General features: G+C 38.1%; 1 protein-coding gene across 3 annotated transcripts in view; it reads right to left on the reverse strand.

Moving 5' to 3' along the window:
* Positions 1–4,402: 4,402 nt before the first annotated feature.
* Positions 4,403–27,851, reverse strand: part of Riok1 (RIO kinase 1) — a 29,061-nt gene continuing 5,612 nt past the window's right edge. Inside the window, exons 3-17 of one of the 3 annotated variants that reach the window (XM_020172700.2) lie at positions 27,076–27,166; positions 25,317–25,386; positions 23,777–23,819; positions 20,925–21,017; positions 19,966–20,078; positions 19,780–19,860; positions 18,478–18,564; positions 17,651–17,788; positions 16,947–17,050; positions 16,317–16,423; positions 13,588–13,653; positions 12,050–12,169; positions 11,194–11,247; positions 9,687–9,839; positions 4,403–8,820 (exon numbers count right to left, since the gene is read on the reverse strand). In XM_020172700.2, coding sequence (XP_020028289.2) covers positions 8,710–8,820; positions 9,687–9,839; positions 11,194–11,247; positions 12,050–12,169; positions 13,588–13,653; positions 16,317–16,423; positions 16,947–17,050; positions 17,651–17,788; positions 18,478–18,564; positions 19,780–19,860; positions 19,966–20,078; positions 20,925–21,017; positions 23,777–23,819; positions 25,317–25,386; positions 27,076–27,166 — 1,431 coding nt within the window. In that variant the 3' untranslated portion in view covers positions 4,403–8,709. The remainder of the gene's footprint in view (positions 8,821–9,686; positions 9,840–11,193; positions 11,248–12,049; positions 12,170–13,587; positions 13,654–16,316; positions 16,424–16,946; positions 17,051–17,650; positions 17,789–18,477; positions 18,565–19,779; positions 19,861–19,965; positions 20,079–20,924; positions 21,018–23,776; positions 23,820–25,316; positions 25,387–27,075; positions 27,167–27,851) is intronic. The other 2 variants (XM_074082943.1, XM_074082942.1) reach the window with 2 other exon arrangements.

Below are 27,851 nucleotides of genomic sequence, written 5' to 3' on the forward strand. Positions count from 1 at the left end.
TGTTTTTAATAAACTCTCCTAAAAAAGATGTGATTCTGGGCTGGAGATGCAGTTTAGTGGTAGAGTACTTACTGAGCATGTGCAAGGCCCTGGGTTCAATCTCCAGCACCACACACACACACACACACACACACACACACACACACAATTTTAACATGGTCCCTTGGTGTTTAAAAGATCTTTTTCTCTGTTTTTTTTGGCAGTACTGGCATGTGAACACAGGGCTTGCTAGGCAGGCACTCTACCACCTGAGCCATCCCTCAAGCTCTTTTTGCTCTGGTTAATTTGGAAATAGGGTCTCGTTTTTTTGGCTTGGACCACAACCCTATTTATGCCTCCTGGGATGACAGGCACACATCACCAGGTCCAGTTTTTTTTCCCCTTAAAATGGGATCTTGCAAACTTTTTTGCCCAACTATTTTGTTTGTTTTTGGCAGCAATGGAGTTTGAACTCAGGACCTCATACTTGCTAGGCAGGTGCTTTAAACCACTTGAGCCACTCCACAAACCCTCTCCCAACTGGTCTTGAACTGTGACCTTTTTTTCATGCTTTCCCACCATAGCTGGGATGATAGATACATGCCACCATCCCCAGCTTTGTTCCTGGTGAGATAGGGGTTCTTGGTAACCTTTTTTTTTAAGGTTGGGGCTGGCCTAGAACTGTGATCCTTCCAATCTTGGCCTCCCAAGTAGCCAGTATTACAGGTGTGAGCCACTGGAGCCTGGCCTAAAAGATCTTTTCCTAAATCACTTATCTTTTATGACCATCTGTTCCATTTCTCTCAATTTATAGATGAGGAACTTCCCCCCAAAGGAAAGTGGCACCAAGCACCAGTGGTTCACGCCTGTAATACTAGCTATTCAGGAGGCAGAGATCAGGATGATCATGATTTGAAGCCAGCCCAGACTGATAGTTCATAAGACCTATCTCAAAAAACCCATCACAAGAAAGGGTTGGTGGAGTGGCTCCAGGTGTAGGTCCTGAGTTCAAAAGCCAGTACCACAAAAAAAAAAAAAAAGCCAAAACCAAAATAAACAAAAAAGGAAAGTGTCTTGGGCTAATGTTGCCCCACCCCCACCTAGTAAGCCTTAGTGGTGTTTACATAAAGTGCAGGAGCTAGTCTGGCAACACAACTGCCAACATCGGTATCCAAAAAGGAAAAACTTGGTTAGGCAATCCCCTGGGGTTGGGATACTATTTTATGCTCTTCTGAAGGAAAGCATCATGATGGTGTCACTATGGGAATTTGTTAGCTTCTCAAGCAGAGGTCTCATTTAAACTCAAGACAATCTCTTAAAATCAGTAGCTTTAAATTTTTTCAATCTGTAACATTTGGGGAGATGGCAAAATGTGCAAAAATTGTCCAATATATTGTGATGATTTGGGATTGAGTTACTTATTAGTTAATCCATTTTTCTGCATGAGCACTTTGATATGCAAGACCAGAATCGAAATACTACTGACTTAGCTTAGTCTAGTCTAAAATGCACCATTTATCCACAGCAAGGCTTGGTGGCCCAGCCCTGACTTAAGACTGGTCTGAAATTGTGCAAATCAATGCCCACCAACTCCCCCATTCTCATTTTTATGAACAAAAGGGGTGTCTCCAATTGATGTGACAACCTCTTCACTGTTTAGGAAACACAATGTGCTATTCATTTAAGTATTTACTGAGCATTTACTACATTTCAGACACCATCTTAGGCGCTGGGGCATAAAACACAACAAGGAAAAAAAACCCTGCCCTCATGGAGCTTACATTTGGTCAGAGGTTGGAAACTGACAGAAATAAATGCAATATGCATTTTGTTTGTTAAAAGAGCTAGAAGGAAATAAGAGTAAGGGTAATGAGGCATGTGGGGGCCTTGGGAAGGAGGCAGACTGCAATTTCAAATACAATGGGTAGCAATAGTCTCATTGAGGTGACGCTATATTTTACAAGGATTAGATTTGGCAAAACTAAAAATTTTACCAATGTCTGTTAAATATACAAATTCTCTGGTTTCACCCACTACTGTAATCTGAATTTCACAATTCAAAGGGTGTTATGTAATTTAAAATAGAAAATGGCCAGGCATGGTGGTGTACACCTTAATCCCAGCTACTCTGGCGACCTGTAGGATGGTGGTTGGAGGCCAGCCTACACAAAGTTAGCACAGGACCCGTATCTGAAAACCAAACTAAAAGCAAAAGGATGGGGTGATGGGGAGGGTGGGGTAGCTCAAGTGATAGAGCAAGTAGAAGGCCCTGAATTCAATCCCCAATAAAAGGGGGGCGGGGTGTATGTGTGTGTGTTCACTTTAGGTATGGTTTGGGGAGTTTCAGTCCATAGTCAATTGGCTCCATTGTTTTGGGTACCATGGCAAGGCAGAACATCATAGTAGGGAGCACATGACATGCGCAGGCCTTATGGTAGCCAGAAGGGAAGGAGTCAGGGAGTGGGGGTCCCAATATTCCCTTCAAGTACATACCCCCAAAGAGCTAATTTCATCATACCAGGCCCTACTTCCTAAAGGTTCCACCACCTTCCAACAGTGCCAATTTCAGGGAACCAAGCCTTATATCACATGACCTTTGGTGGACATTTAAGATCCAAACCATAAGAGGGCATCTTGAATGGTATCAAGGTGGGCTAGTACCAGCAGGAATTATAATTCTGCCTTGACCTGATGTTTTAGCCCACATGGTTAAACCTTGATGCTTATGCAAAAGTTAAAAAGGCAAAATTAAGGGTTAGGGGTTGTGGCTCAAGTGGTAGAGCACCTGCCTACCATTCATGAGGCCTTAAGTTCAAACCCCAGTACTGCCAAAAAGCAAGAAAGAAAAAAAAAAAAATATGACACTAGTAGTATACGAAAAGCAGTGTTTTAAGTGGCCAATATTCTTTACCTTTTTTTGGAGACAGGGTCATGTTATGTAGCACAAGCTGGCTTTGAATTTGTGATCCTTCTGCCCCAGCCTCCTGACTGCTGGGATTAAAGGGGTGGGTCTTCATGACCAGCTACTGCTTTACTTAATTTTTAAAAATCTTTTCTTCACAGAAATTTTTATGCACAAAAATGATGAGAACTGGGCTGGAGGCGTGGCTGAAGTGGTATAGCGCCTGCCTCACATCGTGAAGCCCTGAGTTCAAACCCCTGTACCACCCAAAAATCCCCAAATAAAACAAAAAATGATGAGAATAGTAAAATGGATCCCCATTCACCCATTACCCAGTTTTAGCAATTATTAACAATCTGCAAATCTTGTTTCACCTATCATCACTTTCCTTTACAAAGAGATAAAATATTCTAAAGCAATCTCAGGTATTCATAAAGACATTTTTAAAAAGTATCACCAAAATATCACTATCACATATAAAGTGAAAAATTCCTTATCATTTAACTTCATTTTTACATGAAAAGAAAACCACCTCAATTTTTTACACCTGGTTTGATCTAATCAGAATCTAAATGAAGTCCACAGTGTTGGGATACATGTGTCTTAGACCTCCAGAGCTTTTTGTAACAGTTCCCCCTCTTTTTTATGTTTTCTTTCTATGGACTCTCTCTCATCCCAGATGTGGTTGACTGCATGCTTGTAGTATCATTCATCCTGTTCCTGTGTCCTATGAAGAGAGTCAGGCTCAATGGAGTTCTGCGTATTTCCTTTTACATCTCAGCAGCAGTGCTAAGTGGCACTCTACAAGTTATCCTCAGCCTGATCCACCCATTGTAATGCTTCCCTCATCTTTCACACAATGGCGGAAGGAAGTAGCCCAGTCTCCACGGTAGCCATGGCATCCTGAATGACACGAGGATTTGAGAAGCTGATGATCCAAACATTCAATCGCACCATGGGACTTGCACCTGAAGTCAATAAAAAGACCTCCCTTTCTAACCCCTGAAACATCCTTAACAGCACCCTTCGGAATTCATGGCTACATATCTGCAAATGGCCTTTTATCCTTAACTTCTCTGAGAGTGGCTTTTTTCCTTACTTCACCTGAACTCTGGGTCTCATCTGTCACCCCTCAATACTGCAGGCATCAGTGCTACCCTCTTCCTTGCCCACTTCGTCTGACTCCCCGGAAGATTTTAAGCTTGTGTCTCACCAACACTCTCAAAAGCATGCCTGTCCTAACACACAGGAAGAACCCATCATGACCCCAGCCTGGGTAGCTGGTCCTTCTACCTTCAATGCTTTTACTTACCACTCCACTGCAGCCAATCACTCCAATGGCTGTCCCTTGTCATCCCAGCAAGGACAACAGTCCATAGGGCAGCTTTAAACACCCCACTCTTGGTGAAATGGCTCAAGTGGTAGACAGCCTGCCTAGCAAGTATGAGGCCCTGAGTTCAAACCTCAGTACCACCAAAAAAAAAAAAAACAAGACACCCCACTATGTTTCTCCACTTAGCATTCTGCCAATCTGACTCCAATAATGTTTTGGCCCAAAATACCTCCCACAACTTATCACTACCAAATTACCTGACACCCTGCTAGCTATATACACAACATGCAAAGGCTAAAGTTCACCCAAAGATGGTTCAACAAAACAAGTAGCAACACACCTATACAAGACAAGAAACCTACCTGGGGTGGGAAAAAAACCTACCTCAGCTGGAGTCAGCTCTGCTCACACGTCAGAAGACCACTCTAAAAACAACTGAAAGAGGATTTTGTGGTGGTATAGCTACTCTACCTGTCCTGGATTACCTCCTCATTATCACAACCCACCAGAAACCAAAGCAGAAGATGAAAGAAAACAAAATAAAAACAAACCAAAACCCGAATACAGTCAATTCTCCCAATTCAAGTCCAGAAGATTCCACAATACCATCAACGGGGACTAACATCTCTGGAAGCAGATATATTAGATAGCAAGTCCTTCCTTATGAAACTAGCTTAAGTGACCTGACAGTCAATAGTGTGATTTCCTCTGAAACACTTACAGAAGAAGTCTTTATATCCAAGGCACCACAAACCCAAAGGATATGGAATTTAAAACCTCCAACAAAAATGTAGGAGACAGGACAACCTGATCCCAATTCAAGGTATAAGATGCGAAGGGCACTTGCCTATGAGCTAAATGGTCAGAAAAAAAATCTCAGGAAGATACACCTGAGAAGAACCCGCCTGTGCTGCTGACCCTTGTAACTCTTCCATCATTAGTAAGTAAACCTCGGAAACCAGAGCAAACCTCTTCACTGAGTACAGATAACTAAAACTTAGAAATCTTGTTTTAGGACTAAAACAAGTCCTTTGTTTGTTTTGGTTTTGTTTTTTTTGAGACAGGGTCTCACTTTGAAGCCCAGACTGGCCTGGAACTCACTATGCAGCCCAGGCTGGTGTCGACCTTGAGATCCTCTTTCTTCAGTTTCCCAGAGTGCTGGGATTATAGATGTGTATCTGGCTCTTGTTAAGCATGTGAAAATGAAAAGGACTTAAGAAAATTACAACCAGGATCTGATTTATGAGCTGTTCTTAAATTTTATTTATCAGCATCTAAAAGAACCTTTATTTCATTTTCTGAACCAAACGTTAATAAAATACCAGCCATAGAATACAGTAGAGAGCCATAGCCAAGAAATACCTAGTAACTATTACAGAATTTATAGTACTCATAAGAAAGGAGAGGTTTCTCAAACAACTCTTAGTGCCAATCTGTAAAGCTTTTCAATATCTTGAAAGCATCTTCATCAAGCTATAGATAAAGCTGAAGACAACTAGATGTTAGCCAACAAGCAGGGACGCACTTGACTAGACCTTGGCAAAAAGCTGCCAGTTTCCATCTCCTTATGCAAAGATCACGCTCAAATGATGGAAACTCCAGGCTGAGCAAACTTCTGACCCAAAATGACTTCATGGAAGGAAATGTCATGATTTTATGCTTCAAAGAAAATTATCCAGCATTCTCACGGGAAACTTTTAGAAACATTTGCATTATTTGGAGAGATGAGAAAATCAACAAAATATTATAGAAAAATCAGATACATCTACTGTTGACAAAATCATACCTGCCATACTACAAATAATCCATTAACACTAAAACCTAATCATCAAGTAATCAAAATTCAATTATAATCAAAGTCAGCAAGTAGTCATGTAAGTAGGTTGCCTACAATTCAATGGCTCCCTCTTTGAAACCTTTTGATAAGATAAACACGGGGCAATCTAATTTCGGATAAGTTTGGCAATCCGAATACTGCCAATGGTTAATACTCTCAGTCACAGGTGCCTGGCTCAGTATCCAAAGCAGAAATACCCACATCAGTGAGAGAGGTATCAGAAAAAAGTTTCTCAGCTTAGAATCCCCATACTGTTCCAAACCTTGACGTTTTTACAAGCCACCTCCCAGTAACGTAAAGGAAAAAGAACTGTCCCCCACTGCTCCCAACACTACCTTTAGCCAACTGGTCTCGAGAAAACTGAGAAACTGCATTAGAGGCAGCAAAAAATGGCTCTGTGGAGCTGGCCACACACCTCGTTGGAGAGTAAGACCAACACAAGTACAATAATCTGAAGATCTGGAAGATAAACTCCCCAAGTGTACACAGAGTTGCTATGTTTATTCTTGGTTTTTTTTTTTTTTTCTTTTGCTGTGTTAATTGCAGACTATTTTTGTAGGACTACTTCTGTGTTTCAATGAAATTGTATTTTATATTTTAAACTTTGAGGGAGGATATTATCAACATAATGAAATTGAACTGATAATTTTCAGAGCTAGATTCTCTCCCAATAACCTACCATTAAAGTGGGTGCAAGTTTCAGTTTATGTGGAAACAGAAAGTTTCTGAATGAAATGGTTAAAACAGCCATTTCTAAAATAAAGATAAATGTTAAAAAAAAAAAAAAAAAAAAAAGCAGCAGCAGCTAGGCATGGTGGCTCAAGCTCTAACCCTAGCTACGTGGAAGGGCCTCAACAGAAAAAGCTGGATGTGGTGGTCCATGTCTGTCAGCCCAGCTACTATGGGAAGTATGAAATAGGATCACATTCCAGGCCAGCCTGGATAGAAAAAGCAGGACCCTATCTCCAAAATAACCATAGAAAAAAGGGCTGGAGGTGTGGCTCAAGAAGTAGAGCACCTGCTCGGCAAGAGCAAAGCCCTGAGTTCTAACCCTAGTACTGCCAAAAGAAAAATAAAACAAAAAAAAGAGTAAAAGCCGGGTAATTTCTTTTAATATTTGTGCTGGGCTGCAATGTAAGATTTTTATCTCACTCTTACCCCAGGCCTGTTCTACCCACATTTCTTCCCCTCACAGTAAGTGACAACTCCAATGGTCTTAATGACTTTGCAGGTCATCAATCCTAAAGTGGACCTTCACTTTCACCCTCCTCTCCTCTCAGTCATTCTTTTACCATGTCCAATCTCTTCTGTCCATCTCCATTGCTACCATCATAGATCAAACCATCAGCATCTCTCACTTGAGTTATAACAAACATACACGTTCATCTTGTACCCATGCTTGCCGGTCAATTCTCCAGAGGCCAGAAGGATCCTTTTGAAACAGAAGTTGGATCACATCATTCCTCTGCCCAAAACACTCCAAAAGCATTACACTATCTGACCTCATCTACTACTTTCTCTGTTCATTCTGATGCTGTGATCCTATTCCTGCAACATGGAAGGTACTCTTCTGCCTCAAAGCCTTTTCCCTATTTGTTGGTTGTGCCTGGAATGTTCTTCTTTCCTGATATGTACATAACTCAGCTTCTTTGTTTGATTTTTTTGAGACAGTCTCACCAGGTAGCTCAGGCTGGCCTCCAACTTCCTAAGTAGCCCAGAATGGTCCTGAACTCATAACCTTCCTGCCTCTGCATCCTGAATGCTGGGATTATAGGCACATGTCACAAAGCCCACCATGACTTAAGCTTCTTCAAGCAGTTGCTAAATATCACCTCTCAGTGTGACCTTTCTAAAACTATCTTCTAAAATTTCAACCCCCTACCACCCCAGGTATTCTCTTTTCTCAGTATTAGTTTTCTTCATAGATTTTTCTCATCTCCTGAGACAATTTTACTTATTTTGTTTAGGGCCTTATCTTTTATTCAAATGCACTCTACAGAAAGGCAGTAATTTGTTTTGTTCACTGCTATACTACCAGCACCTAATATACTGAAATATTTGATGAATAAATGAAAATGTTAAACAGCTGAATGTGAAATACATGATGTGAACTAAGAAGTCACAGCTAAAGATGAAATGGGAGTGCGTGACACCCAACCACTGATGCACACAAGGACAGAATTGTAGTAACTAATTATATTAATGGCCAAATTAATTCTTACGAGTGAAACTCCCTTACATATACACCACGGCGTTACAATCAAATGATTTCAGAGGTGTTTTTGGCATGTACAAAGAAAGCAAAAATGATTTTCCCAAGTTTTTCCACAGTGTCTTTACACTCACAAAAAGATTATGGAAGTTCACCACATTTAAGTATTTATGATACTTCTGAAAACATATTTGTAGGAGAAGAATATAAAAATAAAAATGTGTAAGTTATTCATTAAAATAGTACCTTAAATAAATCTTTTGTCAATACCAGTCAGTGACTGAATCTGGACACTAGAGCTTCAGGCTTTTGGGGTTTTTACATAATTATGTGGAACACACTTGAATCAGTCTTCACAGACAGTGCCATAAAAACAGTTTGGTTAAAATTAAGAAGCCATCTTCCAGCTGCAAGTTCAGGTAAAAAAAAACATAACAGTTCTCATTCTATTTGCCTTTTTTTGCCTTGGCTGTCTTTTCCTTTCTTTTTTTCACATGTTTAGGAATTTTGTTTTTTCTTTTCTCTCTCTGGGCTTCCTTGACCATCTTTTTTCTTTCCTGTAAAAATCAAACAAAAAATCCCCACAAAATTTCATTCAGAGTATATTATTATCACAACTAAATAAAAGTTGGTATGTAAAAGGATAAAACTAACATAAAAATATGAATTATAGGTTGGCGGTAGAACTTGGGGGTAAAATTTGTCTTTCACACTGGGCACTGGATGCTCAAGCCTGTAATCCTAGCTATATGGGAGGCTCAGATTGGGAGGATCGTGGTTTGAGGCCAGCATGGGCAAACAGTTCATGAGACCCTGTCTCCAAAATAACCACAGCAGGGGCTGGAGGTGTAGCTCAAGTGGGAGAGCACCTGCCTAGCAAGTGGGAGGCCCTGAGTTCAAATCCCAATACTGCCAAAATAACCAGAGCAAAATGGACTGAAGGCATGGCTCAAGTGCAGAGTGCCTGCTTTGCAAACATGAAGCTCTGAGTTCAAACCCCAGTCACCACTGCCCCCCCTCCCCAAAAAAAAGTGTCTTTTAGCTTTCTCTTTCTTTTTTTGCAGTATTGGAAACTGAATCCAGGGCCTCACAAAAGCTAGGTAAGTACTATACCAGCCCTTAAACTTTCTTAATAGAAATTTGTAGGTGTTACTAAATGTTTACAAGTTACATATCTTAACAGAAATAAAGGCTGGAAAGAGAAAATATTCTTTCTAGTAGACAGAGATAGAGACAAGAATAGAGTATGTCCTCTCTCCATACAATGTCTAAGGAATAACTTACATCAGTTTCTAATGCTACCCCCAAAACAAAGAATATACTTAGCTATTGAAAACTATATAGAGGCACTAACAGCTACTGCTCGATCCCTTAAGCAAAGAGAAACGAGAGTAGCTGCTATCATACTGAAGTCTTGGCCAACCTTTTTATCGATGTTAGGGTCAGTAGTATGTTTTCTGCAGTGGGCATGGTCTCCCTGTTCCTCAGTGTCTGTGTCAGAGCACTCAGAGTGTCCAGGATCTTCTGAATCAGAACAAATCTGTCCCTTAACTTTATTTTCTAGAAGTGCAGGAACCTTGAAATCATTACAGAAATATTTGAAAACAATTAGTGAGCTATTGTTATTAAACATTTTAATACCAGAATTTAGACTTCAGCCTTACAGAGAAATTATAAATAATAATAACATCTTGCACTAAAACATCAAGTTGACATCAGGAAGAAGGATCACAAGAAACCATTCTAGCAGGGCTCAAGAACACTCAAATAAAGGAACTACGGCTTTATGGGTGACCTGGATCAACAACATAACTGTGCTGCCTCTTTCAGCAAGTCCGGAGGTTGGGTAGGATTTGGAAGGATGTAAAATATACACAGAGGTCAAAAATAAGGATTTATCTGGGTAACTTTACAGCTCTTTCCTATGAATCACAAACAAAAAAGCTAATCTAATTCAGAGAAATGGTAATATTCAACCAAGAGATATCTTCACTTTTCTTGAAATTTAGCAGTTACTTTTAAAAGACAGGGTCTGGCATCTGGGACCTCAACTCCTGGGCTCAAGTGACCCTCCTGTCTCAGACTCCCCAGGAACTGGGACTGTAAGCTATGTGTTACCCTGTCCCGCTTTTTAAGTAGCAGGAAGCAGTTTTTAAAAGAGGGGGTTTACTTTTAATAAAAAGGTTCCTTTTTAGGACTAGAGGTATGGCTCAAGTGGTAGAGTGAGTGCTTTGTAAGTGTGAAGCCCTGGGTTCAAACATCAGTCCCACCAAAAAAAAAAAAAACAAAACAAAATTACATAAGAAGGTTCCTTTTTATAAAGGAAACAAGACAAAAATATTTTCTACCTAGTTATAACAAAATCTTCATGCTCTGAAATTTAAATCACAACTTTCTCATAATACATGCTATATCTAACTGAAAAATACAAAATACTGGAATTTCTCCAATTCAGTTCTTCACACAAAACAGCCAATTTTCAAAAAGCAAACTGTGATCCTGCACTGAAGACTTTTATTAAGAAGATTAAAAACAAAAACTTCTTTATTACTGCCTAAATTAGAATTATTTAATCCTTACCCTTCTAAAATCTGAAACAAAGGGAGCACAACAGGAGTCCAGTCAGTAAGACTGCTGAACTCAAGAGACTGTTCTTCAGTAAGGTATACACTGGCATGACACCACATTCCACATTGTTTTTTAAAAACTGATTTCAAAAACTGAGAGTCATGTGGCTATTATTAGTAATTTCACAAATGAAAGAAGACTAGGATACAAAAAAATGATAAAAGTATCACCTATAAAAACAGAGTAATTCAAGGAGAGATGAAAAATAAGTCTCAAAATTTAATTCTGATACTATTTTACATTAAGTTGTACATTCTGCAAAAGAATTTTAACATGAACAGACAATAACATGTTCTTCATACCTTTTGAACTCCTGACAAATCTTTCTTTAATCCTGTGACAGTCTGATACAGAATCTTGTAACCAAAAGGAAAAATTAAGAATCAACATAAAAGTAGATGATAGGCACACATTGCACTATTAAACACTGGACTAAATGGTATCATCTGTGATTATAAGAGGTACTTAAAATTTATCTCATAGTAACACAGAACGTGTATAAAACGATGTTATTCATTTACCATGTATATCAAGCACATAGGCCAAATCCAACCAGCCACCTGGTAGTTTTTCCAGAGGAATGTTTGCAATCAATCTGACGATAATAAATACTAACTCTGAACCCCGTTAAATGAAATGTTACCCACCTCTCCAAACAATTCCATTCTTTTCTCATTAATAGAGCTGGTTACAAAAAGTTGTGGAACATTTTTTTCTTTTTTTATATAAAGACCTACATAAATTCTTTATTTTGCTTCTTGGCTGGCAAAGCCTAAAATACTTACCATGTAGTCCTTAAACAGGAGAAAAATTACCTCACATATGTCCATAATGAAATACATATTAATTGATATAGTATAACTATTTATAGCCCAGAATGCTATAAAACGGGGGATCTCCCCGTTTTTTCTAATTATAGTCTGCTGTACACACTCAAATGTGTCACCTCTCTCATAAATACCAATGAATTCCCTTTACATCCAATGTATACAAATAACATGCTCATATAAAGAAGCTAGCAATCTTGCTAGCTCAAAGCCAACTTTCAAGATTAGAGAAACTAGGACTGGAGGTGTGGCTCAAGCAGTAGAGTACCTGGGTAGCAAGTGTGAAACCCTGAGTTCAAACTCAGGTACTACCAAGAAAAAAGCTACTCACATTGTCTTGTTGAGCATTCATGGCCATGTCCTCTTCCTTCAATTTCATCATTATATCAATATCCCTCTCATAATTTTTTACCTCATTCAAGGTCCTAGGAATATATGCTCTCTTGAACACCTAACAGATACAGGGAAAAGCAAAATTGACACTATTATTCATTTCTTCTCACATTCACTCAGCATCCTCACTTCCATCAAGTCATGGAGTAGGTTATCTTCACCATCACCTCCAACAGATTCTCAGCCAAGCTGTGCACACACTGTCGTTGCATCTGCTACATGGTGTGCCAAACACAATTTGTCACTAATATAAAACGCTGTTATTTTGTGTGTGATTTATTTTAAAGAAGAAAAGACACTCATTAGAGTTGACTCAAGATTATCCTTAGAATACTCCTCCTATTCAATAATCTCTTCCACATAGAAGGGAAAAGGGTAGAGTTATAATTAGCAGGATCACCAGGCTATGCTTACAAAGGAACATGTTGTTACATGGGAATGTCACCTACTCAGCTGCCACAATAAAAAAAAAAAAAAAGGTCAAGAACCGCTGAACAACAAGTACCTCAATTCATCTATTACAGTGAAATTGAGGAAATTTAAAAAACAAAAAAGCCTACTATAGATCCTTTACAAAAAATGCTCTGAGTTCCTAGACTGAAATAATTTTATATTACTTTTTAAGCAAAGCATCAATATTTAAAATCTAAAATATTTCTAGAATCTATAGTCATTTAAAAATTCATACTTGCAAATTAAAAACATGCTTTCCCTTTTATTTTGGTGGTACTGGGGTTTGAACTCAGAGCCTAGCTCATTAGGCAGGCAGGCATTCCACCACTTGAGCCACACCCTCAGCCCTTTTTGAATTAGCTATTTTTGAGATAGGATCTCATGGTTTTTTTGCCCAGTAAGGTGTGGACCATGATATCCTTATCTGTGCATTCCTCAATGCACCATTGCACCCAGCAACTGTAAGTGAAGTCTCTTGCACATTTTTCCTGGGCTGGCCTTGAGCCACAGTCCGCCAGATCTCCACCTCCCAAGTAGGCAGGATTACAGACAGGCTTGAGCTACCACATCCAGCCTTGTTTTTGGTTTTCTGATTCAGAGGCACACTCTGCAAAGTAGGCTGGCCTGGAACTCACTACGTATCAAAGGCTGGCCTTGGACTCTACCTAGCACCTGCCTAGCACCACCACACCTGGTGGCTTTTCCTTCTTAACTTACATATCCCACAGGCTCTTTAAAAACTTTCTAGAATATGGACTAATAGGTTGCTGACTGGAAGAATACGACGGAATTAAATTATACAACTTAGCTCATTTAAATTATATGCCATGTATCTATTAAAATCAAGTTTATGCTCCACCAATGTTTTAAAAAGACCTCAAAACTCAACTGTTAGCTGGGTGCAGTGGCACAAACCTATAATTTCAGCATTTGGGAGGCTGAGGCAAGGAGATCTTGAGCTCAAGTCCAGCCTGAGCAACACAGCGAGATCCTGTTGCAAAACAAAACAAAACAAAATCCTACCTCTTCATCCACATGATCTTGGCTAGATCTTTCTTCGTTGGTCCTTTGAGATGCTACTTCCATGGCCTTTGAAAGAAAACAAAAATTACTTTCCTTTACATTCAGGCTAGAGTAGTAGATACATCTATTTTCTACTTTTAAAAATGTACTTGTTCTAATCCTTACAGGTGTCAACTCTTCACATTTCTAAAGGCACTCAGTGAACTCTAATGGGACAGGTTTGTTCTCTACCATAGCCTTCACCAAGAAGGCTGCCATCCCTCCAAAGAAACAGAATAAACTAGCCTTGGGGAAATCTCTAGCTCAGCAGAATTGCTTGCCTAGCATGCACACATGCACAAGGCCCTGGTTCCATCCTCAGCAACACATTAAAAAAAAAAAAAAGCAATGTCAGCTTTAATAATTTTTAAATGATTAGCAAAGATATTTACTAAAGAGTAACTGAGACCCACAACCATTCCTTAATTCTTAAAAAGTTAGTGAAGGAAATCACAAGGAGGCTGAGTAAGTGGTCTAATGCTATTATAGTTTAAATCACCAAAGTAAGTCCTTTAAGCAAACAGTGACTGAAACTAAGAAGATGACAAAGATTCTCTACAGGGTTTTTCTGGCTTGTAAAACTGAAGATCTTGTTCTCTAGTTAAAATATATAGAAGGAAAGAATAGTGGTAGTGGTGTTTTCTGTTTTATTTTTAAGTAAAATCACTACTAATAGCTTAGGACTAAAACAATGTGATATTTATTCAATTAGCATAAGTAGTTACAGACTATACACTGATCAGGCACTAGCAATACACAAAACTACTGTCCTGTAAGAGTTCATAATCTAGTTGGGTGTGGTGCTGAACATCTGTGATCCCAGCATTTGGAGGTTGAGGCAGGAGGATCACAAGTTCAAGACCTGCTCAAAACAAAACAAACTGAATGGAATAAGAAGTGACACAGCGTGACTACTTCTAATATAGCGATACAATATGGAAAAATACTAGGGAAACAATGATTTCTGCTGAATTTCCCCTTGACAAAGTTTTTGAACTAAGCTTTAAAGATCACCAGGCAGAGCAAGATGAGCAAAGGCAAAAACGGAAAGGCACTCCAGGGAAAGGGAAGAATGTGAGAAAGTAAGATCAAACCTCAAAGCCTTTATAGGGACACATATATGTTTAAAATCCTGGGAGCAGGAGTGACAAAGAGTGAAAACAGAAACTGAACTGTCTCAAAATTTAAAACTTCTGTGCATCAGTGTGCAATCAACACAGCACAAAAGCAACCTATGGAATGGGAGAAAATATCTGCACATCATGTATGTAATAAAAAGCTAGTACCTGGGGCTGAGAGCATGGCTCAAGTGATAGTGCCTGCCTAGCAAGCATGAGGCCCTGAGTTTAAACCCCAGTACCACATGCGAACATGCACACACACGCACACACATACACACACACACAGTTAATACCCAGAATATATGAAGAAGTCTTACCACTAAACAACAAAACAAACAACTGGCTTCAAAATGGGCAATGGAAGCCAAGTGCAGTGGTTCCTGACTGTAACACTAGCTACTTAGAAGGTGTAGGTAGGAGAACTGCATTCCAAGGCCAATGCTGGGCAAAAAGCATGAGACCCTACCTGAAAAACAACTAAAGTAAAAAGGGCTGGGGGATGCCTCAAGTGTTAGAGTACCTGCCTAGCAAGCATGAGGCACTGCTCTCAAACTCCAGTACTGCCAAAAAAGAAGTGGGGTTGGGACTTAAAGAGACATTTCTCCAAAGATGATATGCATATGGGCAAGACACATTAAAAGATGTTCAACATCACTAATCATTTAGGAAATGCAAACCAAAATCATACACCTCCTCACACCCATTTAGGATGGCTACCACCTAAAAAGGCAGAAAATAGTAAGTGTTGGTGAGAATGTAGAGAAACTGGAGCCCTTGGGCACTGCTGATGGAATGTAAAATGGTATAGTTGATATGGTAAATACTATGGTGGCTTCCCGAAAACTTAAAAAATACAATTACCACAAGATTTAGCAATTCAGCTTTTGGGAATATAGTCAAAAGAATCAAAAGTAGGGTCTTGAAGAGATATTTATGCACTCAATTCACAGCAGCATTACTCATAATAGTCAAAAGGTGGAGGTGACTCCAAGTGTCCACTGACAGAAGAATATATATGTATACTGACAGAAGAATATATATGTATACACGCATATATATAAAAAATGCGCTACACATACAAAGCCTTAAAAAGGAAAGAAATCCTGTCACATGCTGCCACTTGGATGAACCTTGAGCACATTATGCTAAGAAAAATAAGCCAGGCACAAAAAGACAAACATTGCAAGAGTCTATATATAAGAAGTACCAAGAGCTGGGGTTGTATCTCAGGCAGAACACCTGCCTACCAAGCATGAGGCCCCGAGTTCAAATCCCAGTGCCAAAAAAAAAGTCCCTGAAAAATATGGGAGAATTAATGACACAAAACAATCTGTTATTAAATGTTTATGAAGACTAACAATCTCTGTAATCTTTGCAGATGACTAAAGTCAAGACTCCTGGCTTTATCATTGACTACTACTCTATATTTTAAATTCCCCATCTGTGAAATCAGAAGTCTTAGGAAGTCAAAATGAGTAAATTACTCTACTCTGAGTCCCTCAGAAGTATCACACAAATGCAAATTACTATTACACTGCTGTTTTCTACTCTGTCCTCACCCCATCTTACCTTTGAGAGATAAGCATCCATGTTCTTGTCTGTGATGGAAGGATCTGTGACAAACTCAAAGAGCTCTCGTACAGTCATAACAGCAACAGCATGTTTCAAAAAGAAATCTGTCAGAAGGAAAAATGTTAATGATAACCTTATAAGGGAAAAAGTTATTATTCCAACTACGTATAGAGAAACAAAGAAACAGAAACATATACCATTTCCAGGCAATTAAAAAATTTTTTTAGGAGTGCTAGGGATTGATCACATGGCTCTGCACATGGTAGGCAAGTGCTCTGACAATGAGCTACATCCCAAGCTACAGCAAACGATTTAAGTGTATCAGTGAACAATTTAGTGACAACATTTTTGTTTTGGGCCCGGTAGAACAGCTCAAGTGATAAAGTACATGCCTTGTAAATGTGAGGACCTGAGTTCAAACCCCAGTACCACCATCACCAAAAAAAAAAAGATCTTTGTTTTATTTTGTGGTGTTGGGAGATCAAATTCAGGGCCTCATTATGCTAGGTAAACACTCTACCAAGCTATACTCTCAGCCCCAGTGACAAAATTTTATACCAACAGTTTAACTGAGTACAGAACTAAAATAAACAAACAAGCTCTAAGGAAATCTCACTTTCTACTCACCATTGACATTGGTACAGTCTTTTCTCAAGAACTCCAAGGCATGTGGGTGGTCATGTTCTACAGACTGAGAAACATCAATGATATACACATTTCCACCATGGTACCTTGTGGACAGAGATACAGAAGCTATAGGGTGCTACAACTTACCTGGTTTTTGTGAAGCAGGTTCTTGCTACATAGCCCAGACTGGCTCCAAACTCAAAATCTGCCTACCTTAACCTCCTGAGTGCTGGAATTACAGATGTGAGATACCATGTCTGGCTAAAAAAATTCTATTCTTAAGAGCAAGAGAAATAATTCACAAAATGACCAAGGTACATAAGAAAGGGCCATTGTGACTAATAAGAGATGAAAACTGAGCAAATTCCCAAAGCCCATTAACTGTTAATGAGCAAAGTGGTTAATTCTTTTGTTGCTGTTGCTTGTGTATATTGTTTTTTTGTTTTCCCTGATGCTGGGGCTAGAACCCAAGGCCTCATGCATGGTAGGCAAGTGTTCTATTACTAAGCTATACCCCCAGCCCCTCAAAATGGCAATTCTGTGACTAAGGTCATTAAAGAGAGAAACTACATCTTAACTGTTACCATGTGGAAGCCAACTTTACAACTTTAGAATTTAATATGACTTTATGGATTAGGATTTTATATTGTTTTAAGGGACATGAAATGCCTTATAGGAGTTCCTAAAAGAAGAAACACACTCACAGCATATTAAATTCACTGAGATCTGCATGGACAAGTCTTGCATCCTGATACATTCTTCTCATGTATTGAATGACCTGCAGATACAACTCTCGCGCCTTGGATTCTGACAACTGGACATTTTTTAACAGTGGTGCGGGCCTTGAATAAAAACAAAATGAACCAAGATAAAATGACCAAGAAGAAGTTTTCTTGCTTCATACTACATTGTTACATGCACTTTTCTTCTTCAACTCATCATGTGATAATTCTTGCTACTCCAAGAAGATGCCAATAAAGAGGTGTCTTCCCAGCACACTCAATAAACATCCCTCAAAAACAGGGCTGTTCAATAGGAAAAGGGGAACAGGTACCAGAGAAAAGGTTAGATCAAAAAGAATTAACCTAGAAGGTAACACCCACGCACAGGAAATCAATGTGAGTCAATGCCCTGTATAGCTATCCTTATCTCAACCAGCAAAAACCCTTGTTCCTTCCTATTATTGCTTATACTCTCTCTACAACAAAATTAGAAATAAGGGCAAAATAGTTTCTGCTTGGTATTGGGGGGGGGGAGAGGGAGGGGGTGGGGGCAGGGGGGAGAAATGAACCAAGCCTTGTATGCACATATGAATAATAAAAGAAAAATGAAAAAAAAAAAAAAAAAAAGGGCTGTTATTCAGAAGCATTTTGAAACTTTAAAAGTTAAACTGTAACACTTAAACACTAACACAGTGGTAAAAAAATCACAAAAGGAACTATTCTAAGGGGAAATATTCATATTACAGATTAGTTCAAAGCACTTAAAAGTAGTTCCAAGCAGGAAATTCTTAGGACTTTCTTATACTTACATGTCATCTTTACCAATGAATCCCATAACAAGAACATGACTTTTTAACATTATTGGTTCTGGACAGGGTATCTCTGCTGTGTTTAGCCTGTAGTATAATAGATAAAAGGACAATTGAAAAGTGAAAAAGGGATGTAAACAAAGTACAACAGCTATATGTTAGGAAACAGCACCAAGATCTCTCAATATTGTATTGTTGTATCTCATAAACCGTAAGACATCATTTTAAAGTGGCACCATTATGTACCAACAAGAATGATGAAACAGCTGGGTATGTTGGCACATGCCTGTAATCCTAGCACTTGGGAGGCTGAATCAATAGGATCATGAGTGTGATCATGAGGCTACACAGCAAGACCCTGTCTCAAATAAAGAAAAAACAAACAAATACACAACAAAGAAGAAATCTCTGACAATTAAACTAATACATTCCATGACTTCTAGCCTCAGATCCAATCCCATGGGTGTTAAACCGTGCATCTTAGGTATGTCTATAATTCTCTTTTGAATTGAACAGCCTAAAATATGCTTAATAAAAATTGAACTCATACGTAACAGCAAGTTGAGCACAAGATTTCAAAACTGATTTTCAAAACAAATAGTACTTGCTTAATAGTAAGTTAACTAACATAACATAAAAGTTAGAAAACATGGAGAAGAGGAAAAAAATACCCAAACTTTTGAGGAAAATTGGCCTCAACGAGGTTAAGAAGACTTTCTTTACATGGTAAGTGCATATAATATGCAAACATGATCCAAAACGCAACTAAGTAAATAGGTGAAGTGTTTAGGATCTGACATGATTTGTCTAAAACTCCAATAACTGTTAAAAAGTGACACGATTATCATCACTGATGACAGTGTGTCACCTCCTGTTTCAAATCCTGTTAACACTGGACTGGGGGCATGGCTCAAAGGGCAGAGTGCTTGCCCACTAAGGGCAAGGCCCTGATTTAAACCCCAGTAGTGCCCCCTAAATAAATAAATATAAATAAATAAATAAATAATCCTATAATGGTTTTATTTTTCTGAGCAAAAATTCCACATATTTTCAAATAGCTTACAAGGCTTTTCAATAATTAGCTTTGTTAAACAAATATGAGCCATGATGAATTCTTCTGCAATAAAGTCTTAGACTAGAGAACAGGTCATGCTACTTGTCCAGAAATTAATTTTTTTCTGCTTAGCTCACCAAAGCTAAATAGCCTAACGAGCCCCTCTATTAGGGCAGAACCATGATGTAGCTGCTGGCAAGAAGGGCTGAAGCTGGTGCTCAGAAGACACACACATCCCAGACAGTCACCTGATTAAGTTCCTCATTTCCTTCTCTGCCCACGTTTTCACCATTTTTCTAGGGTTTCCTTTACAATAGCCATGACGAAATCTTAAACAACAACAAAAAAATTGTTATTTCAGGCATTTCATTGTTGCTTTAATATTTAAGGAAATAGAAATTAAAAGAAACTGGGAGAAAAAAATCTGAGCTCACCTGAATTCCCCACTTACATACTTGTCCCGATCTTTAAACACCAAAATAGAAGTTTTGTAAATTTTGATTGCTCTGCTCTCTCCATTTGCTGTGCTAGCATGATATACATTAGCCTATTTTGTCAAAAACAAAATGAAGTTTGTGTTAAATAACTACAATGTTTTACTTTTCAAGTATGTTTGATTCTAACCTCAAAAGACAAGTGAATTGAAGTAACATGCATAAGTAATATGGCTATCTTTTGAAGATGTGAATTAAAATATGAAACATCTTACCAAAAAGCACAGTAAACATGTCTCTAATACACAGTCACGAGTCATGGGACCGACCATATTTTAGTTAACAATGGGCCACATATACCACAGTGGTCTCGTGAGATTATATTACTTAGTGATGTCATAGCCATCTTATGATGTTTGCACAACAAAATCACCTAATGACACATTGCTCTGAATATATTCCACAGTTAAGCTATACATCCTAACTGTACATATATTATAAAATCCAACTTAAGTGTTTATGAGAATTGGTTTCAAACATATGGAAAATATTTAAAGATACTCACATTTAATAATTCCCACAGAATGAGCTGCTAATTAAAAACAACTGTTATCTACATAAAGAAAAATGAGACAATAACCCTCACCTCTTTTGGTAATCTTAAAATTAGGGCTCAGACCCACAATGATCTGACTATCTATGCCTCACTAGAGGGCACAACTTGTTAGTCTCAATGAGACGATGCATTGACTAGTGAAAATGCACAATTACATATAAAACTTCCTATTTAACTATGAATTCAATAACTATAAATCAAGATAGTTTCTGAAACATTAAACTACCTTGACTCGTGTTACTTTTCAAAGGCACAATTTATTTACTAAGTGCCTAAGTTACATTTGGTATTTGAAATAAGAAAACTAACATGAAAACATTCAGTCATCCAAAGAAAAGCTCACTTCTTTTCCTGTGCTGATACAGCCATTTATCTCTGATATGATTCCTCTGGTCAAAATCTTGAATAAAATCATTCTTGTTCTGGGATCCAAAACCTAAAAAGAAATAAATGCAAGACAAAAATTTCAGATAGACAGTTTCAAATCTTTCTTGTTGAAACATGTGAGAATTATCAAACTGAAGAGCTTAACTTTACTTGGTTGTCTATCTTGAAGAGCTATCTTGGTTGACTAAACGAGGGTCACTATTGTGTTTGACTTACTCTTATGTTTAATAAGCAAAAAGTGAGGTGAAGGTCAAAGGAGCAAGAGACAATAAACTAAGACATTCATCCAGTCATAGAAATCAAAGGCTACCAAAGTCTTAAGGAAGCAGAAATGGACTCTAGACCAACATTAGCTAATGAAAACTTAATAAACCATGTAAGTAATCTTACACTGTTTAACCCAATACATCTAAAAGATCATCAATACATAATCAAAATAAAGTTATTAACAAGATATTTAGCATTCCCTTTTTTATACTCAATATTCAAGAGCCAGCCTGTATTTTACATTCATAGCACATCTAAATGCATACTAACCATGTTTCAAGTGTTCATGGGTACTGAACTGGAAAGGCAGCTTTAATCCAGGGGTGTGCACTCTATGGCCCAGCTGCAGCTTGTTATTCTATAGACTGTAAGCTAAACATGGCTATGCACTTTTAAAGGCTGCTCAAAAAAATTATTATTCAATAGAAACCACACATAACATGCAATGCCGTAAGTATTTATTAGTCAGCTCCTTAAAGAAAATCTGAAGATCTTTGCTATTATAGATGAGTAAATCAAAGCAAGGGTCTTCTTCAAAGTCACACTAGTCAATCTTGTATAAAAAGAATTCAAGTCCTAGGACCTTAAACAAATAGAAGGCAAGGATTTTAAAGTCTCTTCTTGTCCATCTCTGAAACTGCAATTTCAAGGGACACCAGCAGTACATCTTTGTGCTCAGATGGGACTCCCAGATTCATGAAATGAGAAACTATAAACCGGCTAAACCTAACTATACTTTAGGTCTATACTTAGGTGATGCCTAAACCTAAGGTTAGTACAACTTTGGAAGACTGTAGGACCAAACACCAAAACACAACCATTTCAACTACAGAAGGATAAAAGGGAACTGAGTGAGCAGGTGTTAATTTCCACTCCTCTACTGCACAGGTAGGACAGATGGGAAGTAAACTGGCTGAACCCAGGAGCCTAGGTTGAGACTGTGCTTCTGTAAAACTGGTAGTTAGATAAGTAAGGGGCAGATGAAGGAGCAACATACTAAATGGCCTAAGAACAAGACAGGAAAACCAGGCACATGGTGCATACCTGCAGTTTCAGCACTCAGGAGGCTGAGGCAGGAGGATTGAGTTCTAGGCCAGTCTGGGCTATAGAGCAAGAACCTATCTCAAAAAAACAAACAAAAAGAAGAAGACAGAAAAAAGAAAAATGACAAACTAATATTTTAAAAAGACAGCCTAAGACTCAAGGTATATACTCCAACATTCAAAACTAGAGAGAAAGTATTTCCTAAGTTGTTTTAAGGTATTTGAAAACTTAAGACTGTCTCATCTCAGAATCACAGAAACAAATCAGACAATATTCATTGTAGGACAATGACAATACAGCCCCAGACCCTGCTCCTGCTTTACTAAAGGTGGCAATCTTAATTGCACAAACGGCTCTAGATCACAGGCTAGTTTCTACTCTCCTGGGGGTTGAGGTCCATGACAGGAGTGCTTAAATCTTAAAACCAAGGAGCTGCAGAGAAACAGGCCTATTTCAAAATGTGTGTTTGTGCCTATGAGTGCTACAAACAACAATATTCTGACCCTTGTTATCACTTTTTTTTTTTTTCCCCCGGTACTGGGGCTTGAACTTAGGGCCTTCACCTTGAGTCACTCCACTAGCTCTATTTTTGTGAAGGGTTTTTCAAAATAGAGTCTCATAAACTACTTTCCTGGGCTGGCTTTGAACAGCAATCCTTCTGATCTCTGCCTTCTGAGTAGCTAGGATTACGAGCTTGAGCCACTAGTGCTCAGCTTATCACTTTCTTTACATCCAAAATCTGAGCCTGTGCTAACATCCAATCATATCCCTCCGCATGTGGGAAAATGAGGGGCTAATTTCTCCCTTCAACAGAAAGAATAAAACTCACATAATTTCTAAGCAAAGAAAAGGAGTTCTAATTAGAAATTTGAAGGTATTACCTCTTTCTTTCTCCTCTTACCCACACCCACACTCCCTGCTTCATTTCATTGCAGACAATCAACCTGTTTTCTGGGAAAGATAACAAAAATCTCTACAGACCTTGCTTAAGAAAGACTGTGGGTTTGATAATTTCTGTTCCTCCAGAAGGGAAAGAATTGGATGATGGCTTCACTGGTCTATTGAAGGACCATGAATTTATCTACCAATGGCCCCTTTTTTTTTTTTGGGGGGGGGGCCTGGGGTTTGAACTCTTGGCTTCACACTTTCAAAGCCGGTGCTCTACCACTTGAGCCACACTAACAGTCCATTGTGTTCTGGTTATTTTGGAGAGGGGGATCTTGAGAACTATTTGCCTAGGCAGGCCTAGAACCTCAATCCTCCCAATCTCAGCCTCCCAAGTAGGTAGGATTACAGGAGTGAGCCACCAGTGCCTGTCTCTAATGGTCCTATTATAAAGCAAAATGTTCACCTCTAAACTGAAACAATAAGGAATAACTTTATATAGAAGTAATTTTAGGTAACAGCACTAGGCAAGGAGGATAAAAGCAAAGAACAATTCAAAGAGAAAAGAAATGCTAATTTAACATAAGAACTTGCAACACATTTAAACTATACCTGCTCTACAGTTGCTCTGTCTGCCTTATCTTTAATTCGGTACCTAAGCAAAAAAAAAAAAAAGTGTAATTGACATATTTAAATTCAGTGAGAAGCCAAAATAAAGCTTCTAAATGTACATTCTGTGAAAATTTCTAGGTCATTTATTTCATAACAGATTTTCATGAGTCGACTATAGATTCTTTACTCAGTAAAACTTTCTTCATTTCTCCTGAGCATGCAATTTAATTCTCTGGGGTGAAAGGAATATATATATACACATATACATACATACAGTGGGCACATATACACAGTAAGGAAAAGTCTCCTTTTTATTTCAGAAGAACTAAATAAAATCAGCAGGCATAAAATGACAAAGAAAATTTAGAGCCTGTTTACACAGTTCTTCAAATCTTTAATCATTCTATTAGTATAAACTTAAAGATATTTATAAGGCTTTCTCTTTAGAATCACATTCTAGGAAGACCCAAGTTTATTATCATTTCAAGACAGTTTTCAAAGTGCAGGTTCTGATTTTCTTCAGCTCATACACAGGTAATTCAATCAGTACACTAACCTAAACTAATAAAGATTCAAAGACATTGGGCTGGCAGTGCCTCAAGTGGTGGAGCTCCTGTTTAGCAAAAGTAAGGCCAAGTTCAAACCCCAATACCACCAATAAGAAAAAAAAAAGATTAGAAAAAGATTCAAATACAAAGAGTCATACACGTCAATTAAATAACAGGTGACTGGTGTTTCAGCAATGAATCACAGGAAAACTGGTTTTAAAGTTCAATTCTATGCTGGGTACAGTGGCTTACACTTGTAATCCCAGCTAACTTTAGAGGCAGAGATCAGGAAGATCCTGGTTTCAGGCCAGCCCAGGGGAAAACATTAGGAAGGCCCCATCTCAACAAAGACTGAGCATGGTGGCATGCACCTATAATCCCAGCTACACAGGGAGCATAGGTAGGATGACTGCAGTCTGAGTCTGGCCTATCTGAAAAATAACCTAAAGCAAAAAGGCCTGGAGGCGTGGCTCAAATGGCAGAGCAACTGACTAACAAGTACTGGGCCCTGAGTTCAAACCAACTGGTTCTAACACTGGTTAGAACAACTGGTTCTAACACTGCTAGTAATATTAGAGCTATTAGCACAGGAGAAGTTACCCACATTGTAAACAACTGGCACTGAGAACAAAGCGTAAACGGAAACAGTTCTGTTACATCACTATCTAGTTTTCCCTTGAATTTTTAAAATATGTTGCAGAAGGGACCAATTTTTAATAAAATCTAAAGAGGGAAAAATTTTACACATTTAGTCTAAAATGAAATTCACAACTACTGTTGCTAGCCTCACAAAAGCACATTTGTGGATTTCGCAAATTATAGTTTTACCATGTATTTCGTAAAAACTCATTTAGTATTTTCAATTTACAAAGGAATAAGCTACACTCAGATTTTAAAAGAATAAAAACAAACATCCTCTACAAAATAAGTAAGCTACTTAGTCTAGAAACTAGTCTCTATCACCTACATTTTATAATTAAAATGTTACTTACATATCTGCTTCTTTTTGTCTAGACTTCTCGGTGACTTTATTTATGACAGAGTCAGTAACATTTAGCTTATCTACAAAATACAAAAAAACCCACAATATAAACAATATGTAAGACAAAAAGACACTAGAAGTCTCTCTGAACAGGACACTTTTTCTCTATCTTCTCCTCTTCTACATTTTTAAAATATTATTAGCTGGGCGCTCATGGGTGGCTCATACCTGTAATCCTAACTACTTGGGAGGCTGAAATCGGGAAGATCTGGGTTGGAGGCCAGCCTGGGCAAGTAGTTTGAGAGACTCCATCTCCAAAAATAAGCAGAGTAAAATGGACTGGAGCTGTGGTTCAACCAGTAGAGCTCCTGGTTTGCAAGCATGAAGCCCTGAGTTCAAACCCCAGTCCCACCATCAAAAAAAAAAAAAAAATATATATATATATAGTTACAGTATATTTTAGTAATGAAAAAAATTAATGTCTTTAATAGTAAATAACAAATTATGCTTCCTTTGTAAAAGAGTGCTATCACTTTTATCACTCTACATTTAATTTTTGAGCCAGAATTCTATAGAATTCTAGATACAGAAAATACTCTTGGGAGGTGCACATCAGGAGGAGAGCAGTTAGAGGCCAGCCCAAGCAAAAAATTAGTGAAATCCCTATCTCAATCAATAAGCTGGGTATGGTAGTGCACACCCAGGATCAACCCCATGGGAGACTACAGATAGGATCCCAGTCTGAGGCCAGATGCAGGCCAAAAATGCCATCCCCTACCTAAAAAATAACTAGAATAAAAAAGGGTTGGGAGCATGGCTCAAGCAGGAAGACATGAGTTCAAGTCCGTTTTCTCCCAAAACAGAAAATACTGAAAATATCTGCATATTAAATTCTAGGCACTAGCAGGGCACCGGGTGGCTCACACTGTAATCCTGGCTACTCAGGAGGGAGAAATCAGGAAGATCATGGCTCGAAGCCAGCCCAGGCAAATAGTTCTGGAGACCCTATCTTGAAAAAAACCAAACACACACACCCCCACACCAGGGCTGGTAGAGTGGCTGAAGTGGTAGAGCTCCTGCTTAGCAAGCATGAGGCTCTGAGTTCAAATCCTAGTACCACCCTCAAAAAAATTTCTAGGCACTTAATCTTGCACACAAGATAGATAATATAAATTCCAAGTATAATTTTAAAAACTTCTATTGCATCTTAAGTGGTAAATCCAGTGACAATGGAGACCCTAAAATTCATTAATCTATATTCATTAATTTAGCACTTGATAAATGTATGAAACACTGCACTAGGTTTATAAAGAGTCAAGGTTCTGCAAGAAGAGAATGATGGCCTTACATTTAATAGCTGACTAAGTGATTAACACCTACATTAAAAGTCTCCAGTGAAACAAAACAGCAGTTTCAATACACTACTATGAAATGGTCCTATCACAAAATCTACTACAGAACAGACGAGAACTTGAATAGACACCTGTAACTTCACAACAAATGAGAAAACACAATTAAAAAAGTGTAAGTTGGGGCTGGAGGTGGCTTAAGTAGTAGAGAGCTTACTTAGCAAGCACAGGGCCATGAGTTCAAACCCCAGTACCAATCCCCACCCTTACTACTCTCACTACAAATTTTAACTTTCTTTAAGCAATATAATTATGTAACACAATATATTTATTTCTTGATCCAACAAAAATGTTTAACACTTCATGGATTTTAAAGATTATGCTCATAGCCCAGTGAGGTAATGTATTATATAAACTCACCTAGATTAATTTTATTTTCAAATTTCCGTAAGACCTTGTCAGCTGGAGTAGACATTTTGGCTGAATTGTAGCTAGAAGTCTGTCGACTGGCCTACAAGAAATGAGTTTAGAGTCTGAGGTACAAATTGTAAATATAAACCTAAGGTTCGTCATCACATGCCTTTTTCCTTAGTTATTAAAGAATCAACACTTACAGGAGTATACTAAGGAAAGGAAAGGAAAGAATCAAATTTGCTCAAAACCTTTTTTAAAGATATTTGAAACAGAAGGTTAAAGTTATTGGCTAAAACAAAAAAATCCACGTAATTTTTTTTGTCATTTACTTCTCTTTAATGTATTCATTATTATAAACAAATCAAAATTATTTTTATAATTTGGTTTATAATTCAGTACTTCAGAATGTTCAATTACCTCCATGTTTAATAAAGAGCTGAGACTAACTAAACTGATTCTAGCAATTTCATTTTGGACCCAGTATGTCAAGAAAGGGAAAGATTAAGTATGAGACTTAGCATTTGATTGGTGCTGTGTTCAAACTTAAATAATGGCAAGAAGAGAAGTGAAGACAACATTTAAAACTCATAAATAGAGTATAGTATAGATACAAAGGGATCTCTTACAATCACTGATTCAATCCTATCTCAGAATGGAACTGTGAGGCTGGGTTTTAAAGGATCCAAAATGTTTTTCTATTAAACTTAATTTTTAAAATAATTTTTGATTAAGGGCATAGCTTAATACTAGAGCACTTGCCTAGCAAGTACAAAGCCCTGAAA

This window comes from Castor canadensis, chromosome 8, assembly GCF_047511655.1.
Source record: "Castor canadensis chromosome 8, mCasCan1.hap1v2, whole genome shotgun sequence".
Classification (NCBI taxonomy): Eukaryota; Metazoa; Chordata; class Mammalia; order Rodentia; family Castoridae; genus Castor; species Castor canadensis.